The sequence below is a fragment of the Phyllostomus discolor genome, chromosome X (genome assembly GCF_004126475.2).
Source record: "Phyllostomus discolor isolate MPI-MPIP mPhyDis1 chromosome X, mPhyDis1.pri.v3, whole genome shotgun sequence".
NCBI classification, from domain to species: Eukaryota; Metazoa; Chordata; class Mammalia; order Chiroptera; family Phyllostomidae; genus Phyllostomus; species Phyllostomus discolor.
The window spans coordinates 16,479,273-16,495,325 of record NC_050198.1 but is presented as its reverse complement, the minus strand read 5'-3'; the positions used below and the strand labels follow the sequence as shown (position 1 = coordinate 16,495,325).

The following is a 16,053-nucleotide window of genomic DNA, read 5'->3' as shown; positions in this document are numbered from 1 at the left end:
GTCGGCAATTCTGCCGGCACCATGCCGCGCAAGTCTAATGAACTGAACAATCCTTCAGCGTGTCCACGCCAGGGTTCCTGCCAAGGCTGGGGCGGTGGGGCCCCGGGAGGGAGGGCGGGTGGGCGGGTGGGGTGGGCTGGGAGGAGAAACTAAGGACACCTGAATCGGTGAAGCCTTGAATACTCCTGACGGCTCGCCTGGCCCACACACTTCTTAGTGAGACTTCTTGGGTTCATTCTTATGGTAAGTGCCCCTTAACATTTATTTTAACTTGTTGTAAAATGTTGCACCACAATTTTGACCACCCTGAACATACTTCTCTCACGAAGGAATTTTAGAAAAGGCCAGAACATATCATTGAAGTCATGTAGGCGTTTGGAAAGTTTACTACCTGAGGTGCATTATAGTCAGATAAGTTTCCGGAAAGCCAGAGAATCAAAATAATAATGCTTTTTATGCTATGAAAATACCCCAAATATATAGTAGAGCAGAGCTTTTTCTTTGAAAGCTTGAAATCATAGAGAAGAAAAGATAAGGACATTTCACTGCAGTATTCTGGCTTCGCTCTGGCCAGTTGAATGCTAACCATTTATTTGGGAATTGCATTTTTAAAAAATAGAGTGCCAGATTGCTATTGAGGTCTTGGATCGCTGCCAGAAAGTCTCGATTCCAATCGCTGCGGAGGACAACTCCCTCAGGCAGCGGTGGCGTGCGAGACGGAATGTGCCGCAGTTAGCGCCAGCGTGGAAAAGCATCCCTCGGCCCTGATGCGCAGCGCATGGTGCCTGCGGTTCACCGGGCCTCGCTCTAAACGGGATTCAATTAATGCTTTCTACAGATGTATTTTTGTGTCGGCTGGTACCTGAAGCTCATTCCACATGCCTGTCATCCTGCCTTTCGTACTCACAGTATCCGATTTTCATTTGGACTTATCTGTCAGGTGAAATTAATGACCCCCTTTGTGTTCTGCCCTACACATGTGGACGGCCGAACTGGGGTACGGCTCTCTTTTCCATACCCACGTCACGGTGTCACGGCATAGTTTTATGCCTCTGCTGGATTGAGGTGTATGATTCTCTGGGGCCATGTTTTGTCAGAGTTTTTTTCCCTGGCTATAATGAAAACATCCATGGAAAATACTGGAATCGTTATTCTGGTGAAACAGGTATTTGTAAATAAAGTCACCAAAGGCATACCGTAAATAGGGAGAGGTGACTTAATGTCATCTTTCTAGCACGGGGAGAGCCACGAGGTCGTTGGTGAGCATGAACAAGGCCACCTACCATTTTGGGGGAGTGTGTACGGTAGACAAAGAGTAATGAAGAATAGCGGCACCTGGAAACTTTTTAAAGTGCAAGTAGCCCTAGAAGTCACGCGTGCTGAGACAGTCACGAGTTTTCTGTGCGGGTAGTAACTGAACACCAGTGCAGGGAGCAGAAGCCCCACTTGGTTTTAGGCAGGAAGCCCTCACTTAAAACATCATCAATAGGTTCTGCAGCTTTAAGCGAAATGACACACGGTGAAACCCCTTTTACCGTAGGCTGACTGATACAAACAAGAGTTGGGCACCTACGACATTTCATGGATGTTATAACAAAATGACGCGAACAAAATGATGTCATTCGCAGACTGCTGTCCCCTACAACTGCATTTATTTGTCCTTATTATCTTTAGAACTGTGGCCCCCACCCCCAGCGCACAGTCTGAAATAGGCAGCTCTTGACTATTACCAACAAGCCAATGTGGGAAGCCTGAGTTCTTCCCTGTTTTATGGTTTGTAATAATAGATTTTCTGTCTACAAGGTGGACTGCAGTATAGTCATAGGTGGGTGATGAGAAACAGTTGAAATTCTATGCAGCTACCAGGTTGCGAGGGTTTTACCGGCTTTGTTCATTGCCGTTAAGATTGTAAGTCATTACAGCTGTGCAGCTTGTCCAGCCACTGTCACATTTGCATGGATAATTGTGATTTGCCGAGGCTGCCGGGCCGTCCGAAACAGACCCAAGAGAAGCGCTCTCACCTGGTAGCATCAGTTACGTGTTTCTGCTCCAAGCTCAAAGGAACAGCAAAGGGCCCTCTAGGTCTTCCTGTGGTGACGATGGGCTGGAAAAGCCCAAGACACTTCCAGTCCCCTGGAGGGCCACGGACCCGTCAGCCCACTCCAGAAGGCAGTACATAGGCTTTGTTACAACTTCTTGTTTGTGGTCTCAATCAAAATCCAGCGTGGGTTTCTTTCTTTTTTTAAATAAAATTAGTTCTCACTGAAACTCTTTGCACTAACAAAGTGCAGAGGTTTACACAGTTGCTCCCCTTAATATAAATGGCTGGGTGGCGTCACACTTTTAATGTCTCAACTGGGTCTGGTGCCCGCACTATGAACCCTCTGTAGAGCCTCTCGCGTGTGTAAAAACAATGGCTCTTTAAGTATGAGAACAGAATACCTGCCCTAGTCCATCTTTAATTTTTATAGAGATTTTAGCTGATATTATGGGAATCTGTAAAGTCGATACATGGCAAGGTAAGAATAGCCTACCTAGGAAGGCATTTTTAGCTTCAAAGGCAGTACTTGAATAGTGGGATGGTTTACTGATGTCCAAGAATTCAAATAAGCCATATGAAAATATGGGACGTACATGAAAAGTCAAGTCACACTACCCTGTGTCTCAAGGTATTTCACGCTAGATCAGAATTGTGCCACAGAGGACCCTGGGAGATGGTGCCGCCTTCGCGCTCTGTGTTGGGCATTGATGCCGGGTCATGTCATGTTCTGATTAAAAGGCTGTCCTGATAGTTAACCCTCATTTAGGAGGAGATCAAAAATGGACTCACAGGATACCTAACTTCGTGCTAAACATGTGGGTCATATTATAAGTAGGCTCCAGGGTAATGGGGAATGCAGAGTGATTTCTGTTCTGACACTGTCTACCTCTAATGGCAACAGTGTACGAAAAGGGGCCTTCGAGTGTTTGTTTTGCAAGCCAAGGAAAAGCAGAAAGCATGTTGGCCCCTCCACCACAGCCTCAGAGGTGAGGCAGTAGCTTCAAACAGTCATGAAGTGACGCTGTCACGTCATGGTGATGGTGGTAGTGACGGTGATGGCAATGGCGTGGCAGTGGGAGTGGCAGTAGATATGGTGATGGTTTGGTCATCCAAAAATTCAGCTCAAGCACACAGTCAATAACCTCCCACAGCACGGTGCACAGGTGCAGCCCGTCACGAAATATTCCTGGGATGACAGGAATGTTGCACTTCCCCGTGGAATCTTTTCGGTCTGCATCGGGAAGATGAGTGCGGTCTCAGACCGTTTTCCATTGAAAGGACAAACAGTAGGCTGGTCCGATATTGAGCTGATACTAACAACATGCGGTGGCTTCATTAACAAGGCTTTGCTTCTTCCTGGAAACCCGGGGAAATCCAGCCCTGCTGTGCATACCCTTGACGCAGCTTCTGTGTTGTCCTCACCGAGAAACGGGAGCGGTTTCCCAAGTGGCCGAGAGCGGGGTGTAGATCCCTGCGCTGTGTAAAAAGCCTCTGTTTCTCTCTGTTTTCCAGGACAGAATGTAGGAAGCCTTTTCCACTTGGCAGATGACTTGGGCCGAGCGATGGAGTCCTTAGTGTCAGTCATGACAGATGAAGAAGGGGCAGAATAAACGTTTTACAGCTCCCGGTTCCCGCATGGTTTTTATAATATTCATACAACAAAGAGGATTAGACAGTAAGAGTTTACAAGAAAAAAAAATTCTATATTTTTGTGAAGGGTAGTGGTACTATACTGTAGATTTCAGTAGTTTCTAAGTCTGTTATTGTTTTGTTAACAATGGCAGGTTTTACACGTCTATGCAATTGTACAAAAAAAAAGTTATAAGAAAACTACATGTAAAATCTTGATAGCTAAATAACTTGCCATTTCTTTATATGGAACGCATTTTGGGTTGTTTAAAAATTTATAACAGTTATACAGAAAGATTGTAAACTAAAGTGTGCTTTATTAAAAAAGTTGTTTATAAAAACCCCTAAAAACGAACACACGCACACATGCGCACACACACGCACACAAACTTTTGAGGCAGCGCGTTGTTTTGCATCCTTTCGGCGTGATCTCCATGTGAAATTCATGGCTTTTTTTCTTTTCTTGCACATTCAAGATAGGACTTCCTCTAACACTACCAATGACTGTGTCACGTTGCTCTTTTGAGAATCGTTGACTGAGTGGAACTGGCTGTGGGTTTTCGTTTCATGCATCTATATGTCTATAAGTATGTAGATACTGTAGGTATATAGACAAATAGCTAGAAATTCCTAGAGACCTTTTAAATTTCTTGTTCCAATGTTCCTGCCACTCGCTAATGGCAAGAAAGCACTTCCGGTCAACCAGGCGTACCGGCTCGGTCCAGAATGAAATGGCCCTGGAGCCAGAGGGAAAGGACCACCACCCTGAACCGTTGTCTGGGGGCTCCAGATGTTTCTCATTTTCAACTTTCCACTGACAACTAGGACACTGAATTTTTCTTAAAAGGAACATAGGAATGAGTACACGGGGCTTATGGTGTCTTGAGTGATCTGTTGGTTGACATGTTCAGCTTCCTGCTGTTGCCAACGCCACGATTCACATTGAATGATGCTCCCGTGGAAGTCCAAGCGATGGGAGGCATGTTCACTCCCAGAGACGAGGAGGGCTCTGGGTCTGCGGCCGATCCCTCTGAGGGAGGAGGCTGCTCCTGAAGTAATTGGATGGATGTTCATAACCACGCATACAACTCTGTCTAATCACAACTAAATGATTCTTCCTCTTCTCGCAAACAGCAGTGGGTGTTATGGTTCTTTCTTTCTTTCTTTCTTTCTTTCCTTTTTAAGATTTCTTTTTCTCATTGCAGTGAGTTTTTAAATGCCATGAGACTTGATTTAAAATAACCCTTGGGAAAATGTAAGGCAGTAGCCCCATCACACTGTGGTACTCTTACGTATCCACCCAGAAGTTCGTGAACTGTGTTTCCCTCCTTGGCATTTCGCTACGAGTAGTCCCACACAGGTTGGTGAGTGGGAACACAGATTGAGTCAGATGCTCCAAAAGGTACTCCAAATCCCTTTGGGTGGATTACACAGCTTAAATTGTTCAAAAAGTGGAGAAAAAAAATCAAGAGGACTAGCTGGTAGGAAAAAGCTTTATTCTTTCATTATTAATTAGTCTTTGATTTTTTTTTAAATATCGTTCAATCAATAGAAATCACCGTATGACCTATTATTTTGCAAATCTGTTACCTCTTACATCAAGTGTAATTAACTTTTGGAGAGTGGGCTTTGTCCATTATTTTATTAATGATAATTAACATCAAACATGGCTTTTCATGCTATTTCTACCTCACTTTGGTTTTGGGGTGTCCCTAATAATTGTGCACACCTGATTTCACGGCTTCACCACTTGTTCGTTCTGTGAACATTTTTCCCCGTTTTCTGTTTTCCTTTATAATTTCCAAAAGAATACCCAAAGCTCTACAGTAACAAATTACATTAAGATGTGGTTTTAGTCTTGCATTTTTTTTTCCTTTACGTAACACTGGACTTTTTCCCTTATCCGAGGATTTTATTTTGTTTAACCACGACTTAAATCAAGGGGTTGCTTTACTTCCTACTAAGAAGTTTTAAGTTTCATTCTAAAATCAGAGCTAGAGTGCATAATTTTGTTTTAAACTTTTTGTTTTCTCTTTTAGACATTAGCTCTGGAGTGAGTCTGTCAAAATATATGAATAAACATTGAGAGCTTTATTGCTACATTTTACACATAATTTGGACATTATTCCGTGTTCTGTATAACCACTGAGTGTTAAACTGTAAATCATAATCAGTGTAACTGAAGCGTAAACATCACATGGCATGTGACGTCATTGTTTTCAGGTACTGAGTTCTGACTTGAGTATCATAATATATTGTGTTTTAACACCAACACTGTAACATTTACTAATTATTTTTTTAAACTTCAGTTTTACTGCATTTTCACAACATATCAGACTTCACCAAATATATGCCTTACTATTGTATTATATTACTGCTTTACTGTGTATCTCAATAAAGCACGCAGTTATGTTACAAAAAAAACATTGGCTGGACTACAGTACTTTGTTTTTATTTTCACGTAGTTACTTAATTTTCCAATAGGTCATTCATGTAGATGGTGGGAAAACGCAAAATTTCAAAAGGCAGACCGTAAATGGACCCTGACCCACATCACCCCCACAGCCCTGTGAATAAATGTTATTAGGAAACTTCTTATGTATCCTGCCGAAGTATCTTTATTATTATCTAAGCAATTACAAACACATGTTCCTCCTTGTTTCCCTTTTATTATACAAAATTACATTCTATTTATATACCTTCCTTTTTTTAGTTATTCACTTTTAGAGAGAGGGAAAGGCATGGAGAAAGAGGGAGAGAAACATCAATGGGTTGCTTTTTGCATGCGCTCCAACCAGGTACTGAGCCCGCAACCTGGGCATGTGCCCTGACCAAGAACAGAACCCGTGGGCTTTCTCTGCAGGGCAACGCCCATGCAACTGAGATACGCCGGTCCTTGCTTTTTTAAACTTGAAATGGATCTTTCCAATTCAATATACAAAATACATTCCCATTTTTTATAGCTGCATAATATTCCACTGTGTGTTTGTGGGCTATTGTTTAAGCAGTCCCCTTTGGTAGGATATGTGGGTTTTCAGTCCCTGCTGTGGTAAAGCAATACTGCACGTCACTCATTTCTCCCTTCACTGCTACAAAGAGAGACCTGTGCGGCATTCCGAGACATGAGCTTTCTGGATCAAAGGTGGTTTGGGAGACCATTTTTGTGCAGCAACTGTTAATGGCGTTTGTTTTCTATTTTAGTAATAAGCACTATATGAATTACCCAGTTGGCAATTGACACTTGCTTTTCGAGAATTACCTATCACTTCTGTTATTGTTAATGCTACTTGGCCTAAGGGGAAGTCTGAGTAGTAGGAGTCTCACCTAAAAAAATGCCAGAGCCCTGGTCGGCGTGGCTCAGTTGGTTGCAGTGTTGTTCCGTAACCAAAAGGTTTTGGGTTCGATTCCCCATAATGGCACATACCTAGGTTGCGAGTTTGATTCGTTTGATCCCTGGTCCAGGCGCCTACAACCCTGGGTTGGGTACATATGGGAGGCAACCAAAGGATGCTTCTCTCCTGTCAATGTTTCTCTCCTTCTCTCTCAAATGAAAAAAAATGTCCTTGGGTGAGGATTTTTTTTTAAAAGGTGCCGCAAAACTGGTTCTGGGGAGGATACCCCCACCATACATAGTCATGACCACCACCAGGGGGCGGTCCTACTCTGCTTCTCCAGCTGCAAAGGAGGCTACAAAAATGGGGCACAGGATCAGCTCCTCAAACAAGAGGCTGTCTTTGCCTCCCACCAAGATTCATGGTGAGGAGCTCCCCAACAGGGTTCAAATGCCAGGGATCCAAAGAAATTATAAACGTTCCCTCGTTTCAGCCTATTCTAATGATTTTGGAAGTAACAGATGGTCAAGCTCATTAACACTAATGTTAAGTGAGTGTGGCATCTCTGATGAACTCAGTTGGGAACTTTTTGAGAGTGAGGTGATAATGCCAGCTTAAGCAATTGTTACATGGAAAAACTGCCTTGGCCCTAGCTGGTGTGGCTTAGTGCATTCATGGAGTGCCAGCCTGCAAACCCAAAGGTTGCCGGTTCGATTCCCAGTCAGGGCACATGCCTGGGTTGCAAGCCAGGTCCCCAGCAGGGAGCGTGTGAGAGGCAACCACACATTGATGTTTGTCTCCCTCTCTCCCCCTCTGTCTAAAAGTAAATAAATAAAATCTTAAAATGTAGCCCTCTGGAAGTAGGGAGCATATCTCATTTAAACAAACAAAAAAGACTGTCCCAGATGTCCACATATTCCAAGATTAATTTTCACCCTATTTAAATGAGTACATCATTCATCTATCCTGCCATTCCCCACACCTGCCTTTGTTGGAACCACCAGACTGGCGGTTTAGATGTCACTCAACCAGGGAACTGAGGAATTTTTAACACTTCCCCAGGCCTAAGACAATTGTGCATGCGTGCCCCCGAGGAGGCCATTTGGCTTTCCACTCCACTCCTGGCACAGGCTGGAGGGGAGGGAATTATTTCAGTTAAAAATTAAAATGAATCAAGCCAGTGCAGATTGTGCCCCAGCAAGCAAAATGTGTGTTCGGGAGGAAGCATCAAGACTAATGGATGTGTGCTGCGGGGCCGCGCTGGGATTTCCCCTGCATCGGTAATGCTCTGACGGCGGAGTGAATACAAAGGCGAGCGCTGGCACGCTTGCAAACACTCTGCCCCCAGACTAAGCATAGGAAGGACATGAATCGAACCGTTTCGCACAGTAGCAAAGCCCCTGGAGTAGGGACCACAGACGCGTTCTCCATTGCTCCTTGGACTTCAGAGCTGCTGTGATCTCGTGGACTTATTTGACAACACGAGAGCGGCTGAGAGCAGGTGAGAGCAGCCACATGCCAGACATTCCATAAATAAACAATGTTGTGTGTGTGCAGTGTGCAGATGTTTGAGAATGGCTGTCGTGAATGGAAAAGATAATGCACAGCAACTTGAGGCTTAAAGCCTATACATATACTGTATTTTTCGGACCATAAGATGCACTTAGGTTTTAGAGGAAAATAGGAAAAAAAAACATTTTGAAGCAAAAAATGTAAAATATTTAATATTAGCAAAATATTTCACCAATGTAAATGGGAACAGAACTCAATGGCAGCATTAACAGCCATTATTCCTCCCAAATTGGGGGGGGGGAGTATCTTATAGTCCAAAAAATACGGGGGGGGGGGTGTGGCTATATATATTGAGGATAAATTTTAACTATTTTGAAATAACTCAAACTTACAGAAAAGTTGCAAGAATAGCACAAAGAAACCCCACACACCCTTTACCCAGATTCAACAATCGCTTCTATTTCTCTCTCAGCTGTTTCCTTCCTGGAGAATCTCAACAATAAGTTTTAGACACTGTGCTCTTTTACACTTAAGTACTTCTTATATATATTTCCTGAGAACTAGGACATTCTCTTACATGACCACACTGCCATTATCAAAAGAAGGAAATTTAACATTGACACGCATATGTCATCCACACAGCCATATCTAAGTGTCAATTGTGCGATGATTTTTTTTTAAGTTATGCATTTCCCCGGTCTGGTCCAGGATCTAATTCATGACATGACGCTCAGTCACGTCTCCTTCGTCTCCTTTGACTGAGAACAGTTTTTCTGCTTTTCTGTGTCTTCAAAGACCTTGGCATGTTTAAGAGGACAAGCTGCCTATTTTGTAGAACATGCCTTCACTTGGGTTTGATGTGACCTTAGGTCACAGGCTTAGATTCCTGGTATGTGTTTTTGGTAAGAATATGACACAAGTGATGATGTGTCCCCAGCACATCGTAGCAGGAGGAATTTGGTATATGTTTTACTCTTATTTTTTAGACGATTTATTAGTTTTTAGAGAGAAGGGGAAGAAGGCAGAAAGAGAGGGAGAGAAACATCTATTTGTCGTCTCTGTATGAGTACAGACCCTGACCAGGGACTGAACTCGCAACCCAGGCATGTGTCCTGACCAGGAATCGAACCCACGACCTTTTGCTTTGCGAGACGACACTCCACCAGCTGAGCCACATTGGTCAAGGCTCTGCTTGGTACACATTTTAAAGTCAAATTATTCCCTTTTTTGGTTTTATTTTTTTATTGTACTTCTTTCCATTACCATTTAGTCCCCTTAAAGCCTAATTATTCTTAATCCTCTGGGTTCCACTTAGAAATCTTAATATTTTCATATGTATAATGTAGATGATGTGTATAAGAACAGTCACTTTCTGAAAGTTCTAGTTCAACACAGCAACACAGGAGGTTCCTGAACCCCCTTCCAAACTCACTTCCTCCCACAGGCACACGGAATCTACAGCTACATACAGAGCAATTCCTGAAAGAGACCCAGAAAGCAGCTGAGTGACTCTTACACATATCAGGCAAATGAAAAAAAAACACACACACACACAGTGAAATGGGTAGAAGAGCCTGAGACACAATGTCACCATAAACCCCACTCCTGTCATGGCAACACACAGCCAGGAGGGAACTCGCAACTCCCAAATTCTCCCTGAGGAGTGGAGGGTTTGGACCCCACATCTGGTACCCCAGCTTTTAAGTTTCCACCAGTGACACGGGCCCCAGAAACATGTAGCTGTGAAGGCCAACAGGGCTTGTGTCCATGGGACCCAGAGGTTTAGTGAACTGCGAGGCACTTCTTCAAGGGCTCACGCGGACTCCCATGGCTAAACGTTCAGGGCGCAGCACAGAGCCGGCAATACCCAGTCTTCCCTTGCAAGAGGCCTATTTGCTTATCTTAATAGTGTCAGCCTGACTTGGCTGGTGTGGCTCAGTGGATTGAGCGCTGGCCTGAGAACCAAAGGGTTACCGGTTCAATTCCCAGTCAAGGCACATGCCTGGGTTGCAGTGGGGGGCCTGTGAAAGGGAACCACACATTGGTGTTTCTCTCCCTCTCTCCTTTCCCCTCTGTCTAAAAATAAATAAATGAAATCTTTAAAAAAATAGCTGTGGCCTGAGGGGCAGGCTTCTAACTTAACATACATCTAGGGGCCAAGTCCCAGAGTCCCCAGAAGATGGCGGGCGCCATCTTTGTGTTTCCCCTCTGCCTCACTCCGGGGCGCTGGCTGATCTCCCAGAAAGGAGTTTCTTCATGCACAGGCCTGGTGCTCTGCTTTGTACGGTTACTGCCCCGGGAATGCCCCTCGTCACCTGGCTCCGGTGGCCACTCAGGCTTATACGCATGGTCCCGCAGGACTATAACAAACAGACGAAGAGTTCTTCACTGGCTGTCTGCTCAGGGCACGGCGCAGATGCAGTAGGCAGAAGCGCCCACCTCCAGTCTTCCCATGAAAGGGAGGGTCCACCTTCCACCCAGCCTGCAACCGGGTGCTGACTGGCATGCTCCCCTTGGGACAGTGACAGATGGTGGCACACCCTCAACTACTGGCAGCCACTGAGAATAAAGAAGGCTGCTTACACAGTGACAGAGGTTTGAGAGACCAGTTGGAGCTGCGCAGGTTTGAACATGAAAGTCCATCTCCTACACGCGATCACTCCTTTAATACCTCCCTTTCATCAATGCACAGATCATCCAGACAGAAAAATCAATAAGGAAACACTGAACTTAACACATGAGGCCCGAAGGACTCAGACGTTTACCAACATTCCATCCAAAAGCATCAGGGTATGCATTCTTACCAAGCGCACCTGGAACATTCTCTCCAGAACAGCTCATACGTTAGGCCACAAACAAGCCTCAATACATTTTAAGATTTAAATCATTGCAAGCCTCTTTTCTGACTACAATGGTCTGAACGAGAAATCAGTCACAAAAAGGAAACCAGAAAATTCACAAACATGTGGATTAAACGACATGCTACTGAATAACCAATGGGCCAAAGCAAATTGAAAGAGAAATCAAAATATGTCTTGAGACCAATGACAATGGGAACACAGCCCGCCGCAGTGGAGGGGATGCAGCAGAACCAGTTCTAAGGGGGGAAGTTCAGTACTAAATGCCTACATCAGGAAACAAAGATTTCAAATAAAAACCCTAACTTTACACCTCAAGGAACAAATGAAGCCCAAAGGTAGTAGAGGGGAGATAGGAGTGGAAATGAAGGAAGCAGAGAGAGACAAAACTCGCTGGGGCTTGTTGCATGTTTGAATTCCTGAGGATTTGGGCAGCAGTCAGATTTGGTTGCCAGGGTCTCTGGCCAGAAGCCCTGGTACCTTCCCCCGGGCTTCTGACCTTTCCGGCTGCGATAGCTTTTCATCCTGAGCATGCGCAGCTCTGACCCCCGTTCTGGCCTCGGTCCCTGCACAGCCTTGGGCCAGATCCTGTCTCCGACACCTGCCGGGACCCCTCCAGCCAGGCGCAATTACACTGTGACTCTGATCAGGCCTCGAACAAGTGTGATGGGCGTTTGCTTGATAGCTGGCGTCAGCCAGACTGCTTAAGGACCAGCCTGGAACAAGGAGCCTCTTGCACCCAGGGAACTCAGGTGTTTCCTATCCAGGGCTCCCCTGCCAACCCTGCTGAACTCCCGAGATGCCCTGAGACTGGGCCCTCTTAGGAAGAGGGGTCCTGGCGGCAGTGTGTCCCACCTGTCATCTCCCTGCCCCCTCACCCCCCCGCATCCAGATGAGAGCTACTCCCCCCAGAAGGGAAAGGCTGTGGGGGGCTGGTAAACTGTGCGTGAGGTCACAAGTTCTTAAAAACATTCTGTTCCTTCTTACTGGATGAGCTGAGTTCACTCTCGGAGCATTCATTTTGAAATCCTATTTGTAAAAGCACACATTTTTAGGTGGAACTTAAGGCTAATCTCTCCAATTCACCAATATGCCAAGTGGCCACAAACACTTTTTAAGCACCTTAAACAAACACAGATTGTTCCTCAATTCGACATAAAAGTATCAAAATCATGGATTAGGTTCACTTCACCATCTTTTCATTTTATTCCAAACTTCCTAGGCTTTCCAGACTTAACTCGGGGGAGGAAAAAAGAAAAGACTTACTTGGTGAGGCAGAGCTAGCTGCTCAGGGACATTCTCCTGAGGCATCCCAGGAGTGCCGCGGCCTGCAGGCTGCCACCTTGGGGGTGACCAGCTGACGCCTGTAACCTTCAGTTTTCTTCAGTGACGCGGCAACACCCTACAATTAAAAATCACTTTCTCCGTATGCCATGATGTGAAAACATTTGGGAAACCCTGAACTGAGGGACTCTTTTCACCATCACCAGAACTGAGGTTACAATTCCCGTCCATTTGAAAAGTAAATATCCTAGCCATGTTGTCGATTTTTACCAGTCAAAAATGTGTGGCTAAGACAGGTGACTCTTCTTATGCACAGGGATGTCGCGGTGGCAGGGGAGACCTAAGATGAGAAATGCCTGGGTGCCCGGATGTAAGACGCTCTTCATTCCAGACTCCCCAAGGACTGGGACAGAAGTCCTAGCTCACTGGCTTCTCTCATGGTCTATGCCAGTTGTCTTGACATTATTATGAATAAAACCCTTTTACTCTCAAAAAATGCCCTGCTTCATAGGAAAAATTACCTGGCCATCCTACTTCTGGCCTGGTTGTACCTAACTTCCTTCCACACAGTGTCCCTCAGTAAAGACGCTACGGCCTTTGGGTTGCAATGATTCATTCTGCACCGCTTGCCCTGTCTTTGCAGTTCTCCCAGTCACTGCGATGACAAAGCCACCCCAACACATTCCCAAATGCCTCCTCTGGAATAAAATAACAACTAAAATAAAATAAAAGTACCATTTGACCTCTTAGTGACTTCAGCTCGGAGATGCTCGTAGTGGATACCGCGGTGCTCCTCCCGTCACCTCGCCTCTTGTCTTCTGGGTCAGGACACCCACACACCAGCTTGTGAGACTGTCAGTCCCCATGGCTACAGGGGAATGTCTTGCCCAAGGTAACACGACCTCTCTTGGGGGCAGACCCTGGGCCTATGACTGGCTGAGGTAATGATACGAAAACCTCAGTGTGTCCCCTTGCTTCAATTGGGGACAATTTTGAAGCTTTGGAGCTCCAGAGCGCCCTGTGGCATCTGCTGAAGCCTCAGTCACAATCACGTCCCAATTCAGCGTCTCTGCCCCACCTGTCTCCCCTACTTCCTTCCACGTATCTCCCATGAGCACTCACTCCCACGCCGACGTTCTGCAGGGGAGCGAGGCCAGTAAACTTGCACAGGTGACCGCTCCACCCACCTGCAGCCCATGCTCCATCTCAGAGGCTGTTTCCACGCAGCCCAGTCAAAAACATTGCTGTTAGTTTGGGGGGCAAACAGAGTTACAAAACAAGCAAAGAGCAACCCAAACCATTCTGCCTGTCTCCCCACCCTGCTCCCTGCTCCAGTCACACAGTCCCTTCATCTGCTTCGCGCAGTCAGTCCAGGTTTCTTCATCTTCACTCACTGCTGCGCTCTTCTCCTCAAGCTTTCATCCGAGCAGCCGTGTTCCACACATCAGTATATTTTCCTCCTCCATACTGAGCCGAATGCCCCTGCTTCTCCGAAGTTTTTTTTAAAGATTTCATTTATTTACTTTTTTTTAAGAGAGAGAGGGAAAGGGAAGGAGAAAGGGAGGGAGAGAAACATCAACATGTGAGAGATACATGGTTGCCTGTAGCACGCCCCCTGCTGGGGACCTGGCCCACAACCCGGGCATGTGCCCTGACTGAGGATTGAACTGGTGACTCTTTGGTTCGCAGGCCGACACTCAGTCCACTGAGCCACACCAGCCAGGGCTGCTTCTCCCAAGTTTACTCACTCCTGGTTGCTTCCACCCAAATGCTTATGTCTGATATGGATGTACATGTGCTCGTGTTTTAACAAACACACCGTCCCCCGGCCCTGAGACTCACCCTTGAACCTCTTCTCTTTAATGTGTACGTGCCCTCGGTGATCTCATTCAGTGTCAGGGCCATACGTACCTTCAATAGGATCATGACTCCGAGATTTGTATCTCCAGTCTGAACTTCATCCATGAGCTCCATATTCATAGGTCCAGCTGCCTCTTCAACATCTCTGCACGGAGGTCTGATGGACTTCTCCAACTCACCATGTGTAAAACTGGGCTCCTGATCTACCCAGCTCCCTGCCGCTATCTAAAGCCGGGGCATCAAACTCATTTTCACCAGGGGCCACATCAGCCTTGCGGTTGCCTTCAAAGGGCTGAATGTAACTTTAGGAAGGTATAAATGTAACAACTCCTTAACAGTTCAGCGAGAGCTCGGTGCTGCCGCCAGGTAGAAACAAGGTGCCGGCCGGATAAAACGAGGTGGAGGGCCGGATTCGGCCCGCAGGCCTTGTGTTTGCCACCTGTGGTTTAACGTGTTCCTGACCCCAGCTGTGAAAAGCAACTCCATCCTTCCGGTTGTACAGACCAAAAACCTTGAACTCATACATAACTCCTCCTTTTCTTTCATAGTCGCACCTATCCCATCAGCAAGTTCTGTTGGCCCTCCCTTCAAAATATATTTACAATCTGGCCACTCGCCGCCATCTCTCCTCTCACTGTTCACAGACATCATAATCGCACTGCTCCGTCATGACAATAGCCTTCAGCTGGCCTCCCAACTGCCACACTTTCCTCCTTCAGCCCGTGCCCCACCCAGGGTGATCCTATTAAGGCATAATGAGATCTGGCCAGTCTTGGGCTTAAAACCCACCCACGGCTCTCCATCTCAGAGTACAAGCCAAAACCCTTGTAGCTTTCCACAAGGTTCTAAAGCAGGGGTGTCAAACTCATTTTCACCGGAGGCCACATCAGCCTCATGGTCACCTTCATAGGGCCCAATGTAACTTGAGGGCTGTGTACATGTAACTGCTCCTTACCTAGGGGCAAGGAGCTCGGCGCTGCTGCCGGGTAGAAACAAGGGGCCCGGCCGGATTCGGCCCATGGGCCTTGTGTTTGCCACCCGTGTTCTAAACAGCCTGACCGTACCTCTGTCCCCAGCCGTCCTGCCCTTCCCCTTGTTCACGCTGCTCCATCCCTCTCACTGCCGCCTTACTGTTTCTCAGAAACACCGGCCGGTTCTGACCTCGGGCCCTCATGCTTGTTTTCTGTGCCTTGTGGGCTCTACTCCAGGCTGGCTTCCACACCTCCTGACGGTCTTTACTCAGAATTCACCTTGTTGAAATAATTTCCAGGCCCAAGATAGAGCCACTCCTGCCCAGGGTGCCATGTCAGCAAACCAAAGCTGAGGTAGCCTTTCTGTCTTTGTAAATGTTCCACTTGACAGTATATCCAGTGAGCCAATCCCCAAAGGCCAAGGCAACTCTGGGCTTTGCGCTTACTTCCTTGTTCCTTACTCTTTTTTTTCTTAAGATTTTATTTATTTATTTTTAGAGGGAGGGGAAGGGAGGGAGATAGAGAGAGAGACAGAAACATCAGTGTGTGGTTGCCTCTCACACGCC

At 46.2% G+C, this 16,053-nt stretch overlaps 1 protein-coding gene across 9 annotated transcripts in view; it reads left to right on the top strand.

The window, feature by feature from the left end:
- Positions 1 to 6,092, top strand: part of DMD (dystrophin) — a 1,951,120-nt gene extending 1,945,028 nt beyond the window's left edge. For all 9 annotated transcript variants that reach the window (XM_036016633.1, XM_036016635.1, XM_036016634.1 and 6 more), the window contains one exon: positions 3,554 to 6,092. In XM_036016633.1, coding sequence (XP_035872526.1) covers positions 3,554 to 3,565 — 12 coding nt within the window. In that variant the 3' untranslated portion in view covers positions 3,566 to 6,092. The remainder of the gene's footprint in view (positions 1 to 3,553) is intronic.
- Positions 6,093 to 16,053: the final 9,961 nt, after the last annotated feature.